The sequence below is a fragment of the Cervus elaphus genome, chromosome 23 (genome assembly GCF_910594005.1).
Source record: "Cervus elaphus chromosome 23, mCerEla1.1, whole genome shotgun sequence".
NCBI classification, from domain to species: domain Eukaryota; kingdom Metazoa; phylum Chordata; class Mammalia; order Artiodactyla; family Cervidae; genus Cervus; species Cervus elaphus.
This window is the reverse complement of record NC_057837.1, coordinates 18,106,874-18,127,538: the sequence shown is the minus strand read 5'-3', so window position 1 is coordinate 18,127,538 and position 20,665 is coordinate 18,106,874. Positions and strand designations below refer to the sequence as shown.

The 20,665-nt window shown below is 41.5% G+C and overlaps 1 protein-coding gene across 1 annotated transcript in view; it reads left to right on the top strand.

The window, feature by feature from the left end:
* The window catches only part of LOC122681476 (amyloid beta precursor protein binding family B member 1 interacting protein), a 73,681-nt gene that overhangs the window by 33,265 nt on the left and 19,751 nt on the right, over positions 1-20,665 (top strand). The window contains exons 2-7 of the mRNA XM_043883616.1: positions 4,982-5,053; positions 7,142-7,229; positions 9,339-9,622; positions 11,448-11,525; positions 15,851-16,010; positions 17,671-17,792. Coding sequence (XP_043739551.1) covers positions 4,982-5,053; positions 7,142-7,229; positions 9,339-9,622; positions 11,448-11,525; positions 15,851-16,010; positions 17,671-17,792 — 804 coding nt within the window. The remainder of the gene's footprint in view (positions 1-4,981; positions 5,054-7,141; positions 7,230-9,338; positions 9,623-11,447; positions 11,526-15,850; positions 16,011-17,670; positions 17,793-20,665) is intronic.

Below are 20,665 nucleotides of genomic sequence, written 5' to 3'. Positions count from 1 at the left end.
TAAACAGAGAAAGTAGGGTGATGGATCCTGGGATTCGGGGCTGGGGGTGGGAGGGATGGGGAGTTACTATTTAATGGGTATGAAATTTTGGTTGAGGAAGATGAAAAGGTTCCGGAAATGAATAGTGGTCATGGTTGCACACCAATATGAATGTCACAGCAATCTACCAATTACATCTTAATCTCTTCATTTTACGGATAAGGAAACTAACCCAGGGAGGTTTAAAAACCTTATCCAGGTTGTTGTTGTTAGCATCTGGATTTACTGATAGGGTTGCCAAGTGCAGTGGACAGCAAGTCTCTCTCCACAAGGTATGCTGACATCCATGAAAGCTGGATTCCAAAAATCAGTAGGATTATATGAAGGATGAATGGACAGAGGAGGATGCTACTTGAAGGGAATAGTGTGTACCAAGACAAAGAGAATGTTTCAAAGCCTGTTCAGACAGTGTTAAGAGCCCTGATGTGTAAGAGTTGAACCCTGAAGAGTAGGTAGGGGCAAATTATGAAGGACTTTAAAAGATGTGGCGAGACTTGAACTCTCCCCGCTTCATCGTGATCAGCCGCAGGACAGGAGATTGAAACTTTCAGAGTCCCATTTCAAATTCGAAATGATAGTGATGGGACTTGATGAGGAATCCGGGAGTCCTGATGAGCTGATGAGAGTCTGAACAGTGAGGATAAAGGAAAGGAAAGCTCTCTGCAGGAACCACCGACAGGATTTTTTTGACTGATGGGGGTGGGAAAATGGGAAGAGTCTGGGGACTATGCCAGAGTTTCTAAATTAGACTCATAAGTGGATAATGACCAATAGCCAAGTTAGGGCGTATAGGAGGAGAATGCACCAGAGGGGGAAGAATGAGGGAAAGGCTTGTGGAATATTGAATGGGCTGTTTTAGATGAGCCACTCAGGTCCAAAACCATGGCTGGAATCGCTCATCCAAGTGGCAATGAAACCTGCGTCCAAACTGAGTTAAATAGGCAAGGTTAACTTTGCCGTAGATGTAAACAGATGTCCTGTTAAGCAATATATAGATATATATTTACATAATATATGTTATAGATAAATATATTTAGATTATGTGACATACAATACATAACATAAATATATATTAGAATACTATCAGGATACACTTTTTCCTGCACTCTGGGGATCTGACTGACATCTAACACTAAGGCATCCAACATAATGATATGGTATATGTATATATTGTGAAACAGTCATCACAAGTTGCATTAACACCTCCTATGATGCTGGGAAAGATTGAGGGCAGGAGGAGAAGGGGACGATAGAGGATAAGATGGTTGGATGGCATCACGGACTCAATGGACATGGGTTTGGATGGACTCTGGGAGTTGGTAATGGACAGGGAGGCCTGGCATGCTGTGGTTCATGGGGTTACAAAGAGTCAGACACGGCTGAGCGACTGAACTGAATTGATAGTCACCATGTTTTCTCTTACAGGCAGATTTTTAAAAATATGCATATTTAAAGCTTATATAGGAAATGTGTATATGTGGAGAAGAAAAATTATCTGTAGATAAAAACAGGCTTAGAAGTTTGAGCCTTAGGGAAAGACAGAGCATTAGGGAAAATCCCACCGCCATGCAGGGACTCTAAGGCAGAATTTCGGCCTTAAATGTACAGCCTCAACCACCCCATGCTACTCCTATCCAACTCTCTGCACCCTCCAAAAAAACCCAGCAAAATGTATCTGATAAAGAATGATTCCAAATGTTTTTAATCAACAATGGGTTGTTCTTCCCAAGACACAAAAGGAGTTCAGAGATGAGATACTCACACAAAAGGAGTTCAGAGATGACATACTCACAAAAAGATGTTAATTCCACCCAGTCACTATGTGCATGTTGCTTGTTTCACAATCCATTGCTTCACTAAGGCTCCTCCACCCCTTCTCTTTTGGCTGTTAACCCATACAACACTTTGAGTGCTCAGGGCTGTGTGTTTCCTTTCTCTCTTTCTCTCTTTTTACTCTTGATTTAAACCTTCAGGAAATAACGCACATACAAATAGACACAGCCCTATTTTCTTGTGTGTGTGTGTGTGTGTGTGTGTGTATGGACACTGAATATATCCATGGAACTCTGGTTCTGTTCATTCCAAAAGCAAGGTTTTCTTGTAGGGAAGAGAAATATGTAAGATAGTTTGAATTTACACATTAATTCACATTTATGTTATTAATAGCTTTTAACTAAATGTTTCAGGATTTTCACCAAGGATAGCAATGCTTTTAAACTGTGATCCTTTCAGCAACCTACTTTACTTACAACAAGATTTACAGAAGAATTTTGACGTTAACTCCTTTAAATAATTCAATATCAACAGACTCTAGGGAAAAGAAAGGGCAGGGGGAAGATTTTTCTATTTTGATGAACATAGGGGGAGTCAACAGAGGTCACAAGAATGTGCTGCTGTTTCGAGTTATTTCCACATTAGGTGTATGATTCACTCTGGCATGTCCTCAACTTGTTCTGGTTTTTTAAATTTTTAATTTTTATTGTGTATTGGAGTATAGTTGATTTACAATGTTGTGTTAGTTTCAGTATACAGCAAAGTGATTCAGTTATACACATACTCATTCTTTTTCAGATTCTTTTCCCATGTGGGCTATTACAGAATATTGGGTGGAGTTTCTGTGCTGTACAGTAGGTTCTTGTTGGTTATCTATTTTATAAATAGCAGTGTGTGTATGCCTCAACCCATTCTGTATCAGTGGTGTATACAGTCTGAGAATCGGAGGTGTTTGGGCTCAATGGGTATTTCTGACCCATCGATGCCACATCTTAGCCACTGGGCCACCAGGAAGTCCGCAGGGTGGATGTCTGGAAGATATGCACTGATGGACTCCAGATGGTTTTTGCAGCCCTCATCCATTCTGATTTCTCAGTGTCAGTGCCCTTCTAGCTCTTTACTCTTAATATCAACCCGGCTTATAGATCAGTTCCTAGAACAAGGTTAAGTGCTAGATAATGTCTTCATCATTGTCATCATTACATCTCTGTACTTTTAAGAACTGATTTTTTTAATCATTTGGGTCAGTTTTAAATAAGCAGAGTCAGTATGACAGAGGTCTTTTAGCTACATATAAATAGATAAATAAGTCATTAACTAAAGCTATTAAATATGAAAAGGCATTATTGCTTAAGTATTAGTTTGAGGTTATAGTAAAGGGACAACTATAAGTTTTCATGATAATTTATTCAAGGAAAGATAAGTCCACCTTGACTTTGCCTGTTTTAGCCAAATATTTTTTATTGACGTATAGTTGCTGTATGGTATTATGTAAGTTACAGGTATATAGTATAGTGATTCACAATTTTTAAAGGTTATACCTCATTTATAGCTATTATAAAATAGTGGCTATATTCTTGTGTCATGCAATACATCCTTGTAGTTTACTTCATACCAAATTGTTTGTCCTGCTTACCCTGCACCCCTATATTGCCCCTCCCCTCTCCTCTTTCCCCACTGGCAACCACTCATTTGTTCTCAGCACCTGTGAACCTGCTTCTTTTTTGTTTTATCCACTAATTATTGTATTTTTTTAATTCTACATATAAGTGATATCATATAGTATTTGTCTTTCTCTGTCTGACTTATTTCTCTTAGCATAATGCCCACCCAGTCCATCTGTGTTGCTGCAAATGGCAAGATCTCACCCCTTTTTATGGCTGAGTAATATTCCACTGTGTATGTTTACCACATCTTCTTTATCCATTCATCTTTTGATAGACACTTAGGTTGCTTCTGTATCTTGGCACTTCAAATAATTTATTTTAACTACAAATATACACAGGTGTTTGTGCAGAGATATTATTATTATGGTTATGTGAGAAGAAAAATCCTTTAGTGTTACATATATGATATCTACATAAAAAAGATCAGTCATGAGTTGGTCATTGTTAAAGCTGGACAATGAGTGCATGAAGATAATTACATTATTTTCTCAACTTTTGCATGTATTTAAGTTTCATGTAAAATGATGGAAACCCAAACACATGCATACACACACATACATATTGTTTGGTTTAAATAATCCATGCTGATCTCATCCATTCACCAGACTTCTTAGCTTGAACTGTAATGAGCACTAATTTTCCAGTGTTTCAGAGCATTTGCGACCCTTAGAAATTATCTGCAACAAAGTCCTCATCTTACAGACGATGAGGACAGCAGTTGAGTCTTTATTGGCAAACAACACATTACTAATTATGCCTTGTGACCGTGTCTCCTAATGTCCTAATCCAGCCTCACCAACAATGTCAGGACCAGAGCAACTAGTTATACCTCCCAGGGCGTCCCTCCTCATACTTTATGGAAGCACTTTTTCTCCCGTGGCCTCTTCCTTGACTTGGTTTAGGTAGAGAAAGGTTATAATGTAAAATACATTTTATTTCCATCTCTTATCACTTGATCATGTGGCCGTTTTAGTTTTAAGTGTGTGTCACCCTAATATTTCCAAATAAATGTGCTGAAAACTGCTGTTTCAGAGATAAACTTGTAAAGCAAGGACTTACTTGGTAAATTTGCTTACTCACACCTGACATCATTTTTGTGTTCGTTTTCAAGTGGAAATGAAGTTCTTTGTGGCTCTGGTGCCATCACCCATGACCTGAGGCATTCTCTTTTTCCGATCAGGGTGTCCTACATGGTTGTGAGTTCCTGAAGGTCACCCACATGTCCACTTGGCCCCGAGGAGACTAGTTCTGTCTGGGAAAACAGTCCTGTTGTCACTCTTGAGACAGTCCCTAGAGTTCGGCTCAATCTTGGAACAAGCAAATTGCGAAGAGGTCAGGCATGGAAGTGCAGGCTGAAATGAACCTTCCTCTCCACAAGCTTCTCTTCTCAACTTATTTGCCCATTGATGGGCCTTTTGGAGGAAAAGAAAGAGATGGGATGGTTATCCCCAAGGACCAGGCTTTTATTAGACTGTTTATATCTGGATTTCTTCCTTTTTCAGATGGGTGAGTCAAACGAAGATATAGACCAAATGTTCAGCAATTTGCTGGGAGAGATGGATCTCCTGACTCAGGTAAATTCTCCTTCTTAACTTTCAAATTAGGGGGGAAAAAAAAACGGTGTTACCAAATTTGATTCTAATATGACAAGAGAGCTATCTTTCTAAAGACTGGAAATTGACAATGTTATATAGTCCTGCTCTAACTGTAGTAGGGGAAAAAAAATAAAGCTTTTTTCCTGACTATTACCTTTCTGAGTTGAGTTAACTGAATACCTGGGTCACACACACATTCTGTTATGGCTGTTCTCATGCTCATGGTATTGGTCCCCAGGCAAACCCTCTGCAACCACCACCCTCAATGAACAATTTCCCTGGTAGTTACCTTTATGTAAAGGCTAATCAGCTCATGACTTTCTGCATAAAGCACTAAAATAAGAATCATCCAATATTCCTAAATAAGACAGGGATCCCAAAGTTTTCTACAAAATAAATGAAGACTAATCTATTTTTTATGTTTACTTTAGAAAAATAAATCAATACTAGTTAGCATCTACTTTATATTCTATATGAAATTCAGGGAGGTTCAGATTCTATGAAGGAAGAGACAAAAGATGAGACAATAGGCTTAGAGAAAAGGGGTGCTGACTAAAAACCAGAGGGAGGGTGTTAGGATGGTAGCCACATTTCTGTAGGTCTGAGGGCTTCTTTCCGCCTGTGAAGGGGGAGAGTTTGATGAATGTCTGCGTGTCTCTGTCCACTCACTTCTGCTCCGTAGAGGAATGACTATCCTGTTCGGTCCGTTTGGGATTTTCACAGTTAGTGTTGTTCCTGTGACCTCCAGAGTAAGGCGGGGACCCCTCAGAGTGTCCTGGATCTGCCTTTACTGAGAGCCACTCTGAGTTTTGATCTTTACTATGCTGAAGTGAGTCCAGTCACGGGGTTTGTTTGGCTAAAACTGATTAAAGGAATTCCTTCCTAAAACTAGTTTCCTTTCTCTTCTTTCCCTCTCTATTTTACTCAAAGCCTGTTACATCACACATTCATGGATACATATTTTGATAGAGAACTATTTCTAGTTTCTTTAAGTAGCCTGATATATTCCTGAGGAAAAAATGAGTTGGCCCTGCTGATTGCAATGTTATACTTCCTAATTATAGTGTTTAAAAAGCAACTACTTAATGAGTATTTGTGTGTGTGTGTGTGTGTGTGTGTGTACACTTCCTTCCACTAATTTTTTTTGCTCCAGTATCTGCCCCATAGTTTCTCCATCAGCCTTCCTTTTCTTGGCAATTTTTGCAAGCTTATTCTGGTTTTTAGAATGAATTCTGGGGTTGCAGTCACTCTTCCCTACATTTTATCCTTGATTCTAACTGTCTGGTTCATTTTTTTAAGCTTCTTGATTAATGGTCTTTTTTTTCCTACTTATAACTGATAGTATCTCATTTAATTTATTCTCAAAAATATAATGATTGCTTCTTTCATAAATTTAAAACATGAACAAGGATATTACTACATCAAATTAACATCAAAAAAATACACTTACTGTCATGAAAACATTCATGAGTAGGAACCAGTGAAATCATTTCTCAAACTATGGATTTAAAAATATTTTTAAATATTAGCTTTAAAATCATACAAGAAGTCACTTTTTCACTTAAAAAATAATGTTATTTACAAAATTAGTAACTTACTATGTCTTCATTTCTTTTTAACAAGAGTTTTATTAAATAAGAGAAACAGCATTAACATTTTACTGTATAATAAAAGATTGCATCCTGAACAGTTATTTTCTTCAAGTGACTAAATATTCCTTTCTTTGATGTCATAACTTAAGTCTTTGTGAATTATTTACAGCGAATGTGTCACAAGTGCACCATTACCAGAAATTTTTTCTGTTGTTTACAAAAACAAACAACTTCATTCTCATCAGTCTCAGTTGATCTGTTTTGTTTCAAAGGTACTTTCTAGAATAATTTTTAACCTGTCATTTTCTGTAGGGAAAAAAATCACCTAAAACGTGCAAATAAGAATACAGTTTTAAGAGAACATGTTTAGAGAGAACATGGGTAAACAGATATGATTCTTTACTTAATGATTAATTTGCCCTGCAAAAATGTGAGTATCCTGAATAACTTTGGGGCTGGGGATCTGTTTTCACAGAGTTTAGGAGTCGACATTCTCCCTCCTCCAGAACCCAAACCACCTAGAGCTGAATTTAACTACACTGTGGGGTTTAAGGATTTAAATGGTAAGCCTCATCATTTCTTTTCTTGAGTAATTTGAAATCATAGCAATGACTGAAATCTGTCAGAGTGTAATTGGTAGCATAGAAAACTAGGAATACACTTCCTTAGTTCTACATATATTCTTTCTGAGGTTTTTAAAATTCACTTCACTTAATTTTATGAAGAAGTTATGTGCAAAATAGCACTGGCTTAGGAGGAAATAAACCCTTTTTACATAGGAGATCCAAACTTCAGTCCAATGCTGTACATAGAACCGTTGTTGTTCAGTGACTAAGTCATGTCCAGCTCAGCGACCCCATGGATTCCAGCATGCCAGGCTCCTCAGTTTTCCACTATCACCTGGAGTTTGCTCAAATTCATGTCCATTGGGTTGGTGTCCGTGAGATCTAACCATCTCATCCTCTGCCACCCGCTTCTCCTTTTCCCTTCAATCTTTTCCAGCATCAGAGTCTTTTCCAATGAGTCAGCTCTTTGCATCAGGTGGCCAAGGTATCAGAGCTTCAGCTGCAGCAACAGTCCTTCCAATGAATATTCAGGGTTGAACCATTAGCATTAATGTAATAATATGCTACATGGTGTTTGTGCTCATGACATTTGGCAGTAAATGATTTCCCCATGCTTTCTGCTCCTTTGTTCCTGAGAAGGCTGTATTTCCCCCATTCCCATTTCCTCAATCTTGTTCACGTTGCACACAGCAGCTAGATTTCTCTTCCTCATCATCACTTCCACCCTGCTCACCCTTTGTTCATTACACTCACCATCTGGTGACTGCCTGATCAGCCAAGTGCTGTCCCAACTTGATTCACAGCCGAGGCTCCCTGGATGCACGTGGTCTCGTTAGTTTTCAGTATCCCATGTCTGATCACCACAGTAATCTCACACGTGGAAGAAATTCCAGAGAAACCATCCTCCCTCACCCTCAATCTGAAAATCCAGGTCTGCCCTTTCCTTTAAGAGTTAACTCCCAGGACCTCCCTGGTGGTGGAGTGGTTAAGATTCCTCTGTGCTCCCAGTGCTATAGGCCCAGGTTTGATCCCTGGTCAGGGAACTAAGATCCCACAAGCCGTGTGGCGCAGTCAAAAAAACAAAACAGTACTTAACTACTAGTATTAATGTATAGAAAGTCTTGAAAACAAGAGAAAATTCTAAAAAAAAGAGAGAATTAACTTCCAGCTCACTGTCTTATGAAGTCTTTACCAGTTAATCCCAATTTTTCAATAACGTTTTTTTCACTCCTTAATGCCCTTTGTGCTTTGTTTCCTGCTGTTTGTCATTAGTTGCTCTTTTTGAGATGTGCGAGTTACTATAATTGGATGGTGTGCCCACAGAAACTCTATCCTCACCCCAAATCTCAAGGCATATTAAATAAATCCCAGTTAGTGGAGACCGACTCTCTTCCAAGTATATTCATTAGTGTTGCTCTGTTTGCCATTGTCCAAAGACCTGGGAGAACTTTCCATCTGTTTCCAGCCTCTCCCATCCCCTACTTTGTAAAACTCTAAGATCTTGCACCAGAATGCACAAGAATTCCTCCAGTCAGCATTTGGATTTGACTTTATAGGTGGCCTGTGAGGATGCTCAGTGTAGGGAAGGCATTTGCCTCCCTTTCATTTCTTTTTTTGGAAGGAAAAGATATTTTTAGCTTTATTGAGGTTTAATTGATGAATAAAACTGTATGATACCTAAAGTGTACAACGTGCAGATTTGGTGTGCATATACATTGTGAAAAGATTGTCCCCATCACGATAGTTAACCTATCCATCACCTCACATATTTACTTCTTTTTTTAGTGAGAACGTTTAAGTTCTACTCTTTCAGCAGATTTCAATTATACCATACAGTGTTAGCAACTAGAGTCATCATGGTATACTTAGATCCTCAGACCTTATTTGCCTTATAAAAGTTCATATTCTTTCACCAACCTCATCCTATTTCCCCAACCCCAGCCCCTGGCAACCTATACTCAAACTGACTCTCTTTTTAAAAATTGATTTATTTTTTAATTGAAGGGTAATTGCTTTACAGAAAAGCTGACTCTTTAAAATGACTTTGATTTAGTTTTTCCAGGTACACATCATTATCTTGTTCATGAATGTGATTTTCCCTATCAGAGTCCTTAAATGCACTGGAAGACCAAGATTTAGATGCTCTCATGGCAGATCTGGTAGCAGACATAAGTGAAGCTGAGCAGAGGACAATCCAGGCTCAGAAAGAGTCCCCTCAGAAACAGCCTCACTCAGCAGCCGTGTATGTGCCAAGTTTCCATGGTGCAGCCTCTCCTGGTTACGGGGCACATGTTGCTGCAACGAGTCAGTTTGATGACTTACCACCGCCACCAGCTGATCCAGTGTTAGACCTTCCGCTGCCACCACCCCCTCCAGAACCCATCTCTCAGGTGAGTCCGTGGGGTCAGGACTCTGGACCTCTGCCACCCATGATCTCTGACTTTCTTCAAAGTGACAATTCCATTCATAAATTTGTATGCCCAGAGCTCTAAGATTCAAAAAAAAAAAAAAAAGGATTCCAGATATATTCATTGCAAAGTCAGACATAAAATGCCCGTGAAAGGACATGTTGGTGAGTATAAGGAACTTATTACAGCCATATTCAGGAATTACTACAGTTTGGCTAAAGTCTACATTTGTATGTGGCTTTTCCTGATACTACTCAAACTTTGAGGGTCATATGTGATTAACTTGGTATGAGCTATGGAAATGATTTACACATTGCTGTGTCCCTGGTCCTCGCCCAGTACATAAAGAATAGAAGGCATTCCTTACATGCTTCTAGATTGAACTAAATGGAATTTTGCTGAATTTGACAGCCTTGTTCATTGGCAAAGATACCACTTTTAAGGTCAAAGTTGGAAGGGGTGTTATGGGCAAGCAGGTGATAAGTGTTTGATATTAATAGATTTCTGGGGAGTTCATATTGTCATTATTTGGGATGTCAGTTTATGTCCCTCATCAATGCAAAAAGGGTGCTTTAAGGATTTTGCTAGGGTAAGCCACTTTAAAAATATTTTAGAGGAATAACCTAGCTCTGTCTCCTGTGGCTGTCACATTCATTGTACTGTATGCTGATCAGTACTTATAAATACAACACTAGTAACCCTGAAAACCCCTACAGTATCTTTTGGATGAATATATATGAAATATAAACAAATATCAAATACTACTCATTGCTGTATTGTGTGATTCTTGTATAAAAATTATTTGAAAATTGGTGATCCATTTAGAACAGAGGCTCTTTTTTCCTCCAGTTTATTGAGATATAATTGACGTATAATATTATAGAAGTTTCAAAGGGCCTGGTTGAGTCCAAAAAACTTTTAAGAGAGAATTTTGTACATTTATATTATTTACAGCAAGATGCAGTAACATAGGGGCTTCCCCAGTGGCTCTGCAGTAAAGAATCTGCCTGCAAGTCAGGAGCCGCAGGAGACACGGGTTCCGTCCCTGGGTTGGGAAGATCCCCTGGAGGAGGGCAAGGCAACCCACTCCAGTATTCTTGCCTGGAGAATCCCATGGACAACGGAGCCTGGTGGGCTACAGTCCATAGGGTCGCAAAGAGTTGGACATGACTGAAGAGACTTAGCATGCACCTATGCAGTAACATAAGACTTCCCTGGTGGCTCAGTGGTAAAGAATCCAGCTGCCAATGCAGGAGATGCAGGTTCGATCCCTGGGTTGGGAATATTCCCTGAAGGACATGGCAACCCACTCCAGTATTCTTGCCTGGAGAATCCCATGGACAACGGAGCCTGGTGGGCTACAGTCCATAGGGTCGCAAAGAGTTGGACATGACTGAAGAGACTTAGCATGCACCTATGCAGTAACATAAGACTTCCCTGGTGGCTCAGTGGTAAAGAATCCAGCTGCCAATGCAGGAGATGCAGGTTCGATCCCTGGGTTGGGAATATTCCCTGAAGGACATGGCAACCCACTCCAGTGTTCTTGCCTGGGAAATCCCATGGACAGAGGAGCCTGGCGGGCTACAGTCCTTGGGATCACAAAGAGTCAGACACGACTTAGCAGCTGAGCGCAAGCACGACTATTCAAGTTTAAGTTGTACAGCATGATGAGTCTTAACCACTGGACAGCTATGCAAGTACCAGTACAGCCTTTTATCAACAGAAAGTGGCTAAGACACTAGCGGTGGTGGGAATACTTACTCGCTAGTGTGATTAATGGACTGTGTTGACGTCTTACATTTTACAGGAAGAAGAAGAAGCTCAAGCCAAGGCTGATAAAATAAAACTGGCATTGGAAAAACTGAAGGAGGCCAAGGTCAAGAAGGTAAACTATGAATCACTTGCATGGGGCCGTCAAATTAACAGCTTCTTCATACACTTAAGGGTGTACAGTTTACATTCAAGTGGGATTTTCCAATGAGTTGTATTTTTTTTGACTTAAGGACAAAGATAAATTATTCTTTCCATGACACCAATTGCTCATTTGTGATTGATAAATAGGGAACCTATGTTAGTGTCAGTGTGGAAGTTTCCAGGTTTCTACCACCAGGGCTCGCTCCCCTGAGGATGCCCTCTGGGTTCTGCTCCCTCTTGGGTAATAGCAGGTGGCATCCTCTTCTGGGCCCACCTCAATTTGGTTAGAGTTCAGCTTCCACTGGCATCACCTCATTTCCACAGTTGCTTTTGTGCATGTCATATACCCCCTGGTGCAACCTCTAGCCTGCCCTGGGTGTCTGAGTTCTCCCCTGCAGTTCCAAATGTTCTTCTGACTGGTGCTGTGTGTTCAAAGTTGTGTAGGTTTTGAGTGACCTGCCCCAACCCTGTGGTCCCAATAAGCGTGTAATTTATTGTGCATTTTCCGTAGCCTTTTCCAGAGACACATTTATTATATTGTATCAGAAACAGACATATTTAACCTCAATAAAAGCATCTGCCTAATAATAAAGTGTTAATAATAGTTAATTTGGTAAATTAAGGGAAGGATAAACAGTTTCACCTCGACCCCTGAGGCATACGCCATGACTGAGACTCATTAAGAGCTTTTTACTTACAGTTGAGTGAATTATTCTTTTCATAGAGGGTGTTCGATTTTATGTTCCTGCAGCCCCTCTCATGGTTCTTTGAATGAAGGAGTTCAACACATGCTGATTGATGTTTAATAAATATTCCTTCATTTCCCCGGGATCCAGACAGTCAAGGTTCATCTGTGAGTTTCCAGATCAACCTGGTTCCTTTCATTTCAAGCACGCATGCACCTTCTTACTATTTTCCTTCCTATTCTCTATGTGTAATTACTTTCTGGGGTCGGTTACTGAGCTGATGCATCTGAGAGGGCCATTTCCTTCCCTGCCTCATACTCTGTGAATCCCCGGTTAAATCCAGCTCTCCTCCTGCTCAGCCCGGGCCCTCAGTGCTGCCGGAGCTCCCCACTCCAGTCTCTGTCTCACGAACCCAGAGAGCTGCTTCCACCTTGTCCTCCCCCTGAAAACCTCCAGTGCCTCCTCCCTCTTCCTCATGATGTTGCCATCCATTGCAGAGAAGTAGAAGCGATCCAAAGAAAGGTTCCACAGGCTTCTAACACATTGGCCTCCTGCCCGCCTGCACCTCCGGCGGCTGGTCCATAGTCTTGTCCCTGTGGATGGACTGTGATGTTTCTAAAACCAGTCTCCTTCGTGTGCTTAACTGGAGATGAAGAGGACAGGGACAAGTGAGCGGTATTTCCCACTGGAGACCGGAAGCCAGAGAAGGTTGCCATAATTCAGCTGAGGTGAATTGTAGCAGCAGCAAAAGCACCACCTGCCTCTAGTCAACAAAGTGTGTGTGAAACAAGCTGCTCTGATCGGGGGGAGAGAAAAGAAAATTAAGAAGCCTAGGTGTATATTTTTTCTGACTTGAGGTACTTGAGACTTATTTCTAAAAATAAAAAGCTGATAAATAAAAAACAGATAACTTAAAAAAAAAACTGAATCATACTCATCTGTTAATAAATAAGGTATACTAACACATAATCTACAGCATGTTTTATAAAGGCTGGAAATCAAGTTGACCTGAAGTACTCTGTCCTCAAATATTCTGCTGGGTGTTGTCATCTTTTTGGATGATGAATGATGTACATGGTTTGTGGTGCAAAAAGTTTTTGGAACTGGAAATCGAGTATCAGGCTCATTCATTGACTGTATTTGTTTCTTTGTGGTAAAGAATCGGCCTACCAATGCAGGAGAAACAAGAGGTGTCAGTTTGATCCCTGGGTGGGAAAGAGCCCCTGGAGGAGAAGATGGCAGCCCACTCCAGTATTCTTGCCTGGAAAATCCCATGGTCTTTACTACAATGGATTAGAAAGGGGAAATCTTTTCATTCTGGAATCATTTTGCCCTATATCATATGGTATTGACGTGAAATGGGGTCGCAAGGAGTCAGACATGACTGAGCGACTGAACTAAACTGACTGATGTGAAAAGTACTCAGCTTGCTGCATCACGTAACCGTGCTTTAGGGTGTCATGTGGTGGTATAGAGCTACCCTTCAGCTTGGAAACGGGAAGAAAGCTGTGAAGAAGAGTCAACGTGGCTTCTTCTCGCTCAACATCACCTGCCTTCTCTTGTTTTTTTCCCTAAGTTTCATAATTGTGGACATTCGTAACTACATGTGGGTTAAATTTAGTTTGCAGTTTCTGCCAAAAGAAAAACCAAAACCCAGCCCTTTCCATTATTGCATCATTGTCAAACTATGCGGTTTGCTTTTTTTTTCTCTCTTTAAAAACAAAAGATAACACCAAACTATGTTTTATTTTCTCAAGAATTCCTAAGCAAGAAAAAATGTGGTCAAAAGTCATTGATTTTCCCATCGGGAACATTGTCCTCTAAATCCTAACATTGGTAGGGTTTCTTAGGACCCGTAGCTACTTTATAGCAATAATCCTCAGCAGAGAAAAATGGGTATGCCTTCTATGGAAAATAAGCCATGGTCATGCCGATATTTGAGGAATTTCTGTTTTTCCATGCACCCCTCCAAGCGTGATTTCTCAGGTCAGATGAATGTTTTTGTTGGGTTTTTTGGCCATGTGGTATGGCATATGGGATCTTACTTCGCCGACCAGGATTGAACCCTGGTACCCTGCAGTGGAAGGGTGGAGTCTTAAGCACTGAACTGCCAGGAAAATCCCCAGATGAATGTCTTTGACACTGTGGTATTACTTGAGCCTGTTGTGTTAAATACACCAAAAGATGAACACACAACAAAGTGTCCAACTAGAAGTGTCTGGGCTTCAGGTTTCAAAGGAAAGAAAGTATTCTTTGGCCACGCCTGGAATAAAAGCCTAATTCGAATGGACTCAGGAGGAGGAAATGTACTTTACTGCCCTAGTGTTTGCATTTGAGTCTCAAGAGTGCAACTGGGGGAAGGGAAGATACTAGGGAGTGTTTGACACGTGGTCCTTGCCTGCTCCTCACCCAGATTCTTATCACCACCCACACCCTTGGTTGCTCTCAGTCACTCTGCATAGCAGTCCGCAGGAACTGTGTGTGCCCTTCACCATCCACTGTAGTGTCTTCAGGATCTAACTGGGTGATGGAGGGTCCAACGAGGCAGTTTACCAGCTGCTCAGAATATGGCCCAGACTTTAGGGGAGGAAGAAATGTTGCCAATTGCATGACTTCTCTTTCCATTCCGTCTAAATACTTTTTATTTATTTATTTTTAAAAAGTATTTATTTATTTGGCTGCACTGGATGTTCGTTGCCACACACAGGATCTTCAGTCTTTGTTGAGGCATGAGGGCATCTTTAGCTGTGGCGTGAGAACTCCTGTTGTGGCACGTGGGATCTGGTTCCCCAACCAGGGATCAAACCTGTGCCCCCTGCATCAGGAGCGTGGAGTCCCAGCCACTGGCCCAGCAGCGAAGTCCTAATACTTTTTAAATAATGACACACTTCCTATGTGAGTAACCAGGACCAACCTTAGACAAACAATAGGCAGAACTTGTCTCTATCTCACACTTCTCTTTTCAAGCAAGAATAGAGATTTAAGCAAGAGTGTTTGGGGGTTCTGGGTGATGATGTTGCTTTGGGAATTCTCTGCTGGTGGTGTGTGGAGTAGCTTCAAGCACTGCAGGCTGGAGGTTGGATGGGGATGGTCTGGAACGGGAAAGACAGTCCCATGTGGCAGAGATGGACTCTGAATTAGGGAGGACCAGTGATTTTGGTGGGCTTCCTTGGTGGCTCAGACGGTAAAGAATCTGCCTGCGATGCAGGAGACCCAGGTTCAGTCCTTGGGTCGAGAAGATTCCCTGGAGAAGGGCATGGCAACCCACCCTAGTATTCTTGTCTGGAGAAATCCATGGACAGAGGAGCCTGGTGGGCAACAGTCCATAGGGTTACAGAGAGTCAGTATATCTGTAAGTATCAGAATGCAGAGTCTCTGACCACGGAGCAAGCACTTTGCTTATTGTGTATCATTTCTGTTTTTGTGAATTGGTTTCTCTAGCACCTGTCTGTATTCCTGCACCTTAAACAAATGCTTGGCACATGGAGGAGTCTGTGGGATACCTTCTTACCTAAATTTGCAGAAGCAATAGCAGGTGAAACCTGAACCTTTCTTAGTGGCCTTCTCCAGTTGCTGGAATTTACTGGCTGTCCTGTGGCTTTATCCTCAGCTCGTTGTCAAGATACACATGAATGATAACAGCTCGAAGTCACTGATGGTGGATGAACGGCAGTTAGCCCGAGACGTTCTCGACAACCTTTTTGAGAAAACCCACTGTGACTGTAACGTGGATTGGTGTCTTTATGAAATATATCCAGAACTACAAATTGGTAAGTCCCAGTCCTAATGGCAGGCTGTACTCCAGAAACCTGTGGTTTGCTTTATTATATTATGGGTTTTGATCTAATTACGAAGAAGAGTTTTGTTCAAGGCTATGAAGACCTCCCCATCCATCACTTGCCTTATGTCAGATTCAGTGCTTGTCTCTTGGCTTGATGTGTGGTGAAGACTCAGATGGAAGCAGGTGGCCAGACCCGGGGGAGTGTGTGCATTATTGCAGCTACTTCTCTAGCAGATCCAAAAGGAGAGTGAGTGACAAGATGATGCTTCTTCCTGCTTAGCCAGCTGAACAGATGGGCCTGGGTACGGACCAGCCAGTGTCTCTTTAAAGTTTGCTTCTTTAAACTCTAAGGCAGTCATCCCACACCTTTTTGATACCAGGGGCCAGTTTCATGCAACTCAGTTTTCCCACAGACCTGGTCAGGGGTAGTGTTGGGATATTTCAAGCATGTTACATTTACTGAGTTCATTGAACAGGAGAAGGTGGATCTCTGGCAGCAATACGAGCGATGGGGAGCAGCTGTAAATACAGATGAAGCTGCTTCACTCACTCGCCCGCTGCTCACCTCCTGCCGCTCAGCTGGGGTTCCTAACAGGCCACAGACCAATACCGGTCTGTGGCCCAGGAGTTGCTGACCCCTGCTCTTGGGTAACTCTGCCATGGGCCTCACGTCACTGTCCACTTCTCTTCCTCCACGCCTCACTCACTTAGTATCTGATACTTTGTCTAGTGGAAGAGGCTCAGCCCCGAAGAGCAAAGGACAGTTGATAGAAGTTGATGAACTAAAAGCAGTTAAAGAAAGATTCTGTTACTTCTCATTTTTAATCCACTCACAAAACAGTTGTCTCCTGGGAGAGCTGGGATACAGAATGGTTGGGATACAAGATTGCCTGTTTTAGAAGCTTTAGGTATATGTCTTACTGGAGGAAATGATCTACAAGAAAATAATCCTCCAAGTTTTCTTCAATTCTTAGAGTCAAATAGAGAGAAGACAGAAAGGAAGGTTTAGGGTTGGTTTTGATATTCATATAATACTTTGTGTTTTATATGTATTTTATATGTGTTTAGGGAGCAATGTTTTGTGGGGCCCACAACCTCTAGGATCTAATTCCTGATGATCTGAGGTGGAGCTGACGTAATAATAATAATAATAGAAATAAAGTGCACAATAAATGTAATGCCCTTGAATCATCCTGAAACCATCTCCCATCCCCGGTCAGTGGAAAAATTGTCTTGCATGAAACTGGTCCCTGATGCCAGAAAGGTTGAGGACCTTTGTATAAGTGCTTATTAGTTATCTCACAATTTCATTCAAAGTTATTTACCCAATTACTGCCTACTTGTCCTCCTTCCAGGGTGGAGGGCTATTTAAAGTAGTGAAAAACCCAAATACAAAAAAAGAGCAATGGCTGAGCACTACCACTATATTGTAGGTTCATCTGCCATGTTTTTTATGGGAAGTAAGTTGAAGATCTGAGACTGACGAATAGACATAATAGGGATGTTACAGTATGACATCATGTAAGAATTAGGAATTTCTAAAACCAATGAGAAGTATGAAACATTGTGTTAGCTCAGTACCAACTTATTTCTGTGTTGGAAACCCCGATGTCTTCGGTCTGAAAGAATGCTTTCTCTTGTTACATCAGAAAGGTTTTTTGAAGACCATGAAAATGTTGTTGAAATCTTATCAGACTGGACAAGAGACACAGAAAATAAACTGTTATTTTTGGAGAAAGAGGAAAAATATGCTGTATTTAAAAACCCCCAGGTAAGATAATTTATATATTGTTAAACCATATAAAATATCCATTCTGTAATGTCAACTTGTGTCCTCACAAGATAGCTCACAAAATTTCACATTATTCATTATCTCACAAAATATCACAAATGTATTCCTTTCAAAGAAATACGAACTCAACGCTTAGGGGTCAGGACAGGGGCCCCTCATGCCCACGTGGTCCTGTCTCTTTGGGGTAAAGTGGTTGGGGCAGTAGAACCTTGCTGTCCTAATTAAAGCAACTTTGTTGACGAAGCAGCTGAGTCTCTCTCAGTTTCTCAGGCCGGTTGGCGTTGGGAAAGTTCCTCTTCCCAGTTAACTGTGGTCACAGAGTGGTCTGCTCATCCTAAAAAAGTGCCAGGTGTTCAAATGAACACAGGAACCTCAGCTGTAACCCAAAGAGTTTTGTTTTCCCAGCTGTGCTAACATGTAGCCCCCACTGTGCAAAGACCAGTGGGGCCCAAAACCAAAATAAGAAGTGTGAGGCCTGGGGTCTGTGGAGAGGGTGACCCACCTTGGTATTAACATTAGCCGACCTTCTTGCCTGGAGCCCCGAAGAATGTCTTTTTTCGGAGAATGTATGGTGAAAACAAATTAAGGTCACCTGCTTGCTGTCTTGCTGTTCGTTTCTTTTTATAAACATCTTTTATGTCTCTGACTTCAAAATTAATATCAATTTATTGGAAAAAAAACCTGAAAAGTAGAAGAAAGGAAATTTAAGTATTCCCACAGTTCAGTGATCATCACTGTTGATACTTAAGGCAATTTTTGTTCCACTGTTCTGTTTCTTAACCGAAATTTGGTAGTGGTGGTAGTTTATTTAGTTGCATGGACGGAACCACAGTGGCATGCTTCCCCTTGGGTGCAGAAGGGCACCAGCCACCATGGGGGAAAATGACCTCATGGTCTCTGCCCTCCTTTCCAACCTCCCTCTCCTGCCAAGGTTCATCTCTGAGCATCCGGGACCAGGCCCAGCTGGAAGGAAAGTCATATAGGCATCCCATTTACAACCTCCAGAAGGGGCTTTTATTTTATTTTTTATTGGTTGATTTTACTTATTTGGCGACACTCGGCCTTAGTTGCAGCACTAAGGATCTTAGTTGCAGCAAGATCTTTAGTTGTGACATGCAGGCTTTTTGTTGAGGCATGTGCATTATCCCTGACCAGGGATCAAACCCGGGCCTCCTGCTTTGGAAGGGTGGAATCTTAACCTCTCGAGCACCAGGGAAGTCCCTGGGAGGGGCTTCTCCTTTAAAACAAAGTCGTCTCTTGACTTCAGTGCCCAGAGCCCCTGACTGGCCAGCGTGGGCCTGTGTATCCGTCAGGGGTGGAGGCGTGAACACACCCTGAGGATCGCAGTGGCTTCCAGCAGCAGGTATTTCCTCTCTCCTCGGGCCGGCAGGTCATCAGGTCCTCTGTCCCCGGCTCCACAGTGTGAGTCAGAGCAAGGGAGTGCCACGTGCCTCTAACTGTCCTCAGACCAGCAGCCACCTGTGAAACTGTCCTCCTGGTGAAGGGCAAGCGTGCCGGAGAGACCGTGGAAAAACACCATGCCACCTCTCAGGCCCTCTGCTCCCATGGACCCACATTCTGTTCTCCCACCCACATTCTGCTGGCCCAAGCAAGTCGTGTGGCCAAACCGAGCATAAGGTGGCAAGGACATGCACTCCAGCCATCCCGGCGGGCGGGCACTGCACAGTCAGTAGCTGACGCATCGGTGAATTCTGACACAGGACGGAAGAGAGGACTTGGGGTGATGGTCTGGGTTGCATCAGCTGCTTGTTCACCAGGGCCCCAGAGATACCCAGTAATTTTTTTAATTGAAGTATGTTGGTTTATAACTTTTGTGTTAGATTCAAGTGTACAGGAAAGTGATTTGGTCATACACACACACACACACGTATATATTCTTTTTCAGATCATTTGCCATTACAGTTTAATACAAGATATTGAGTAGAGCTCCCTGAGCTATACAGTAGGTCCTTGTTGTTTTTCTTTTATATATAGTAGAGTGTGTATGTTAATCCCAGGCTCCTGCTTTCTCTTTCCCCTCGCCCCCACTATCCCCTTGGTAGCCATAAGTTGGTTTTCTGTGTCCGTGAATCTATTAATATTTCTGTTTTGTAGATAAGTTCATTTGTATCATTATTTTAGATTCCACATATAAGTGATACCATATGATAGTTCTTTCTCGTCTGACTTAATATGATGATCTCTAGGTCCATTCATGTTGCTGCAAATGGCATTATCTCATTCTTTTTATGGCTGAGTGGTATTCCATTGTATTTATGTTCCACACCTTCTTTATCTGTTCATCTGTCAATGGATGTTTAGTTTGCTTCAAAGAGCCCCAGTTTTTAACCACCTCTGGGCCTTTGTCCATGCTGTTCCTCCTGCCCTGCTGCTCTCTTTATTTATTTTCCTCTGTCTGAATATGAACACCTTTCAAGGCACAGTTACAACTTTGACCTGCTTTGTGAAGTCTTCCTTGATCATCTCACCCCACTGTAATTTCTTCCTCCCTGCCAACCTACAGAACTTGGCTCATTTTTAATTTGTGCAGTCTTATACGGTTCCCCCATCTATAGATATATAGCCATCTACTTACATTTATCTTCTCAGTGTGATAAAATGATTCTTAAAACAGTGATATTTTACATGTGAAGGGTACTCAGAAATATTTATTCATGGACTGATAAGTGTTTGCTTGATTTATTCATTATCCCAACAAGGTGATTTTAAAAAATGGATTTGCTGTTTCTTTCCTACCCTGCTGCTCTCAAAGTTTGCATTTTCAGAAGCTGTGAGAAAGAGGGGTGGACTGCAGCTGAAAGTCTCATTTCCCATTTTAAAGTTCCTTTATT